The following is a 6,864-nucleotide window of genomic DNA, read 5'->3' as shown; positions in this document are numbered from 1 at the left end:
TTTCTAGGTTTATGTAGAAAAACTTGGTCTTTGGGGTTATTCTCAATCAGGCACAAGTCACGTGGGTACCTTGGTGTAGCAAGAGCTTTCATTTGTTCTCATTAAAAATCCTAATGGCATAAGGGACCCAGAGCTGACACTGCTCCTCTTGTGAGAGTGAGTGCTGCTTCTATGGCTTCTAGGTGGAGCACTGGGATGTGCAGTTTGGTTTCTGCTTTTTAAGTTACTGCATTTGTTCCATGGACCGTATCTTTCTCACTGATCCAGAAGGACTCCCGTGTCCCTAAGTCGAGTCCAACTCTTTGTGACCCCAGGGACTGAAGCCCCTCAGGCTCCTCTGTCCATGGCATTTTCCAGGCAAGAATACTGGAGTGGGTTGCCATCTCCTCCTCCAGGGGATCTGCTAGACCAAGGGACTGAACCCACGTCTCCTGCATTGCCACGTAGCACTGAGCAGTCTGGGAAGCCTGATCCAGAAAGAAGGTATAAGGAAAACATTGCAGTTCATAAAATAAGAATATATTTAATACCGTCAAAGGTGCCCAAGGAAAAGCTGATGACAATTAGTTTCTATTTGGAGACAAAGCAAGGAGTTAAGATTTTTCTTTAAATTAGCTGATAGCAAACAATCTAGGAGGAGCCTTTATCCTAGCATCCTGGCAACATCACTTAGTTTTTAATAAAGCTCTCTGAACGCTAAAATGACCATACCAAAGTAGATATAAATACTTCAAAGTGATGGGATCATTTCTTAGTGGTTTTACTGAAGTTTGCTCTAAGTGCTACTGAGGAGAGCTATGTGGGAATAAGAATAATTGGTTTTATTGATTTGTTTGGTGACTTAAGGCAGGGACCAAATCTACCTTGAGCATCCTTCTTTTCTAGCACACTGTAGGTGAGTTAAACATATCTCAAATATGGACAGAGTTATTAAATCCTCAGCTTTCAAGGTGTATAATAATCCCCCTAGGCACCGTTGTGGAGATTGGCAAAGACTGGCTGGGGACTTTGCATAAACGATTAAAGGAGCTTTTAAAAACAAATACACGTGAGAGAATTCCCAATTAGCCGAGAATCTCTATAAACAGTCATTTCAAAAGCAAATACCTCAGTGGGAAAAACTTCTTGATTTGTCAGCTGGATCGCAGAACTTTAAAAAGAAAGAGCCCAGGCCTTGGTTGGAAAATAAGGAACAATTTAACTTCTGGAAAGGATTTCACAGCTTGGAGCCTAGTAACGCCTCTTTTGGATTAAATTGTCTACTAATTAAACTCAAGTGATTTAAACATTCGTCACCTTGCATTGCACCTCTCAGAAAACAAAAACAAAAACACAAGCGAAAAAATCCTGGGCTTTGAAGTGGGGAAAACAGACACCAAACACAGACGCGCAGATGCACGCACACCCCCCACGTGCGCACACATACACACGCACGCGCGCGCACACGCAGTCTGTCCAAAGAGCGCGGGGTTTGGGAGGCGCCTGGCCACTCTGCAGGAGTCTGCGGGCGCTGCGTCCTGCCCGGCGCGTTGGCAGTTGGCGACCCCCCTCGACTCCCCCTCCGCCGCGGGCTCCCCGTGGCCTTCGGAGGCTCGGCCAGTCGCTCCAAATGTTTTCCATATTTGTTCAGCCTCCCTAACTCGCCGAGCCGGGCCGGCGCGACCCGCCCCGCGCCGCCCCCGCCGCTGCCGCCCCCGCAGCCGCCATGGGCAGGGAGCGGCCCGGCCGCGGCGCGCGGAGCCAAGGGGGACCGCCAGCCGCCGACGCCGCGGGGCCCGACGACATGGGGCCGAAGAGGGGCGCGGGGGCCCCCAAGGAGAGCGGGGAGGAGGCCCGGAAGTGCTGCGGCTGCCGGTTCCCGCTGCTGCTCGCGCTGCTGCAGCTGGCGCTGGGCATCGCCGTGACCGTGGTGGGCTTCCTCATGGCCGGCATCAGCTCCTCCCTGCTAGTCAGAGACACTCCATTTTGGGCTGGGATCATTGTAAGCATCGAGTCTGTTTTGCCTGAGCGCGTTTGCCAGACAGGAATGCCACGCCGCATGGTCGAGTTACCACTAACCCACCTGCATGCGCCCTTCCCCGGCAACAAGCCTCTTAACTCGCGGCGGCTCAGTGACCGATGCCCGCCGGACCGGGTCTGCTCAGGCCTGGCGCGGCGGGGCTCGTGCCCTTGTCCTGCTTGCGGCTCCGAACGCCTCCGACACTCCTGACCCTCGGGCGCTGGAGCTGGGGAGGCGAGGCCCAGGCTGCTTATTCTGGTCACTTTGAACATTCTCAGTAACAACAGCAGATCCACTTCGGCTCTTTCCTTCTGCTAGCCCCACAGACCCCACCCTCCTCCTTCCAGGACTAGCAAAAAAGTGAATAAGTTCATCTTGTGAAAGCAAGTTAGGAAAAATCCTGTGCGTGGAGTGGCCCCATTGGGTAGAATTGATTTTATTTTTTAAATCGGAGGTTCCATTAGGAAGTTTTGGAAAACAGTGGTGGAAGGCAGGAAATGCGAATACAGCAAGCACAGCCTTAATCCACTGGAGTCTAAAGTGGGATAAACCCAGGGCGCTGGCCGAGGCGGGAGTCTATTTGGGACCCAGCTAATGGATGTACTGTTCCAAGCAGAACGCCGCTCAGCTGTTGTGTTTGTACACAGCATACTTAGCTTAATTAAACGTTTTCTCTGATACGAAAGGGGTGCCATTTATTGAGCACCTACTTGGGCCTGTCCTGCTAGAGGCCCTACATATTATTTCTAACCCTCACATCAGTCTTATGGGATAGTTCTTATCCTTCCATTTCTCAACTGAGAGAACCAAGGTTGGTAAATCAGCCAAGTTGATACCTTTTTGCTCCAGAATACATCTGCGCTTTCCTCACTAAGCCATGCCACTTCTACCTTTAGTTTGTAATTTTAATATTATATGATATTGCCTCGGAGTCACTAAAAATCCTTTCCACCTGCATCATTTCGTTTGGTCTATGGAACAACGCTTTGAGGTGGGAACTGTTATTTATCTGTGGACATGAGGAAACAGGCTAAGAGAAGTTAAATGACGTTCTCAAAGTCCAGAGGTGAGGCATGGGAGAGCCAGGAGGGACCAGGATCCACATTTCTGACTCCCAGTCTCACATGGCATCCTCACCGTAATTACTGACCAGAAGAACCATCACTCACAAAACAACCCTCAAAATAATTTTGTATCAGGGGCAGATGTTAAAAACACCTGATTAAATATGCATTGATGCAGATATTTTCTAATTAAGAGTATTTGAACTCTCAAATTCTTGCAGAGTAATTTAAAACTTTTAATTTGTGTACTAAGAAGTCCCATGAAATTATCATGATTGGAGTTTTCTAAATCAAGTGATTTTAAAAATAGCTTTTCACTAAGATATACTGGGTATTTTAGTCACTTCAGTGACTGTCAACAGACTCAGAGGGAAAATATGTCTGTTCTTTAAGGCTAGGCGAATTCATAGAAGAAAGGAATGAAACTTCTCATATGGTGGTGGTTTTGAATATTATTTGCAAATGTGTTTTCTATCCATTCTTTACTCCAACTTTAAAAAAGTCCAGTACCAAAAAAGCAGATTAGCTGGGGAAAAAATTGTCTTAATGTTCAAGACAGGAGCGTACAAACCTTGCAACTGAAATTTCATGAGCAGCTTGTAGGAGCATCCCATGTTCCTAGTTGCCCAGGAAGCTCCTTGGGTGTGTTGCAAAGAGTGTTATCTACAGCCAGTTCTGTTTTTTTTTTTTTTTTTTTTCCAGTTTTCTAGGTTATGATCTGGGATCCACTTGGAGTTTTCTGGTAGTGATATTTGTGTGGTGATATCTGTAGTCTTCTCTTTCAACGGAGAGCGTATGCAGAGCAGAGCAGTTAGTGGAGTTGGCCTGAGACAAGTGAGGAGGGACCCTGAGGAGCCTGGTGAGGAAAAACTCAACCCAGCTGGAGGAAGGCTGCAGGCAACATGTCCCTGTTTCCCACAGACACCATGCTTGTTGTCACGCTGTCTGTGGTTGGTCCTGGGGCGCTCTTCCAAGTTTTCAGGGAAGAGAAAAGGCAGGGAGGCAGGATGGTAAAGTACAGAAGCAGAACTCTGCCTGGAGACGAACCTGGCCCCCCACCCCCACCTCCCGCTGTTATTCGCTGAGTAAGTCTAAGTGAATAACTCAGTGAAGGCAAGTTCCTTTAACTTCTCCAGGCTTCTGTGTCTTCATTGATGAAATCCAAATGTTAATAATAATTCCTACCTCTTAGGGTTGTCCTGAGGAATAGGTAAGTGAATACGTGTTCTTACACTTAGAGTCCTGACTTGGGGTACATGTTCAGTGAGTTTGTGCCTTTTATTAGCAAAGAGTGGAGCAGTCACTGGTAGCAGCACTGGCTAGCAGCAGTGGCTCTGTTTTATCTCTAATCATGAAGAACAGTCACTTTGGACTTGCTCCGTTTCCAAGACCAGTTTGAACCCTAAAGGAGGTATCAGCTCGGCCATCTCACCTTTCTCTGATCTCAGCCAAGTTACTGTTAGCAGTCTTAGCGGTATTAGTTGAGTCTAGTACTTTCTGAATGACACGACTGAGCGACTGAACTGAAAAACTGAAAAAACTTTCTGAATCTCTCTGGAGGTTTCTAAAAACTAACTTGGGGGGCGGGGTGGGGGGAAAGGGCCTCCTCAGGGTCATTTTTCCCTAGGGACAGGGAGTGATTCTGGCCTGGTATATCCGCCAAGGAATACTGGAAAGTTTGCCCTGTTGAGCAGACATGCTAGACCAAAGTACAGGTCAACATTCCCTGCGAATAGGGCAGAGTCAAACCTGCTTCTGGAATGTACGCTGAATTCAAGCAGGGCACCTAGACTGAGCACCGTCCTCATCCACAGCTTGACCTGCTTCACTCCTCTATTTCTGTTTGTATTGGTTGCCTCTGACCATGATACTTCCTTCTCTGTACAAGGCTTGCTATCCCATTCCTTTGGGATTTGGGTATCACCATTCCCGTGATAGAATCCAAGTATACAGATGAACTCACTTAAGCAACTTCTTCGTGACCAGTATCTGGGTGACTTGAGGAATGTGCAGTGAAATTCTAGTTATATAAAAAAAGGCATTGGTGTTCTCTGATCTGAGATTTATGTTGAGGAATTTTAGAAAAACAACTTATTTCTTACTTATTTCTCACTCTCCATCAGAGAGATGACTGAAGTCTTTTTACTTCAATTACAAAAGATTCTCATAAAGGAAAGAAAAAAAAGAATGGAGCCACTATGGAGGCTATGTAACCTGTAAGAGTGCCATTCTTCTCCTACATTTTTTTCTACATAGCTTGAGGGTTGCAAGTCACTTCACAGAGACAAAGCAAAGTCAACCAGGGTCTTTGAGGATGCATTTGGCTAGAGAAAGGGGATCCTAGGAAACACAAGTTTGCACAGCATTTTATTCTATTAATGGCTTGAGTAGCTGGGTTGAATAGGCATTCGAGTTTGTCGTCATTCCAGAATTATTCTTGATGAAAAGCTGTGTGTGGATTGAAGAAATCTGAGAACTTTGGGGCCTTTACTTCCATTTTACTTAATACAGTTTTGGTTTAGGTGAAGCATAACATGTTTGAATCTTTGCTTATTTTTCTTCACTCAGTAACATTTGTTGGGGATGTCTGCTCAGCTAGGTATTGGTTTAAAAATAATGAATCATATACTAGGAGGAGGTCTCCAGAGATCGTGATGGACATGTGGCCTTATCATATCTGACAGTAATGAATACTTCCGATTAAAAAATTTAGCCTACGCAAATATGTTTAAAGTCCACTTACCTTTCAAAGTATTTCACTTACAGTGATTTATTTGCTTTGGCATCTTTACTCTGAAGTCAATTTAAGAGCAATCTCTTGCTTCTCATCCCAATGGGAATGTTTAGTATTTGTTAGTCTCTTGGCCCTTGTAGGGAATATTCCCATGAAAAGTGGGAACTTATTTGCCTTACTGTGGTTTTAGTTTTCCTCACTCTTGCTCCGTTGCTAACATACCCCACCTCCTACCCCTGTCTAGCTGGAATAAAATCCCTGAGATATATACTACATGAATCACTTTAGAAAATTTAAGAAAAGGGCTTTTAGGGAAGAATGTTGTTTTTCTTTAATATCATTCATAAAACTTATTTATTGTAATAATTGAGAGTCTTGCTGCTGCTGCTCCGTCGCTTCAGTTGTGTCCGACTCTGTGCGACCCCATGGACGGCAGCCCACCAGGTTCCCCTGTCCCTGGGATTCTCAAGGCAAGAACACTGCAGTTGCCGTTTCCTACTCCAGGGGATCTTCCTGACCCAGGGATCGAACCCATGTCTCTTGTGTCTCCTACTTTGGCAGGTGGATTCTTTACCACTGTGCCACCTGGAAAGCCCTGCATAGACTTTGGGGATGATCAAATAAAAAGTAAAGCAGGTAATTCTCTTTAAGTCAATTAGGTGTCCATGGGGCCATTATGTATTCTGACACATGTTGGTATCCAATGTGTGTTGAATTGAACTGTATTCCATACTTATTATTAGAGTTTCTGTTTTAACTTGTATAAATCCACTTTAAACTATGGTTTGAAAAAACGACTTACAAATGTATTTTCCAAAATAGAGAATTTTAAGTTTATTGATAATGCTGAAAAACACTGAGAGGTAGTAATAAGGAGTGTGTTATTACTCCATTTTGGGCTCTTGCGTTTCAAAATTATTCAGAATATGTTAACTTAGCATTATTGAGATATTTTATTTCAGATTATAAGATGACTGCAGGATTTAAAAAAGAAACAAGAAGTCACATGATTTATTTTGTATTCTCCTAACTTGAATAAATTAGGACAAATTGGGATTGATGTGGCT

General features: G+C 44.9%; 1 protein-coding gene across 1 annotated transcript in view; it reads left to right on the top strand.

The window, feature by feature from the left end:
• Positions 1-1,705: 1,705 nt before the first annotated feature.
• SSPN (sarcospan) overlaps positions 1,706-6,864 on the top strand; it is a 46,019-nt gene continuing 40,860 nt past the window's right edge. The window contains exon 1 of the mRNA NM_001193005.1: positions 1,706-1,981. Coding sequence (NP_001179934.1) covers positions 1,706-1,981 — 276 coding nt within the window. The remainder of the gene's footprint in view (positions 1,982-6,864) is intronic.

The sequence above is a fragment of the Bos taurus genome, chromosome 5 (genome assembly GCF_002263795.3).
Source record: "Bos taurus isolate L1 Dominette 01449 registration number 42190680 breed Hereford chromosome 5, ARS-UCD2.0, whole genome shotgun sequence".
Lineage (NCBI taxonomy): Eukaryota > Metazoa > Chordata > Mammalia > Artiodactyla > Bovidae > Bos > Bos taurus.
The sequence above is the reverse complement of the archived record's forward strand: the minus strand, read 5'-3'. Positions and strand labels throughout refer to the sequence as shown.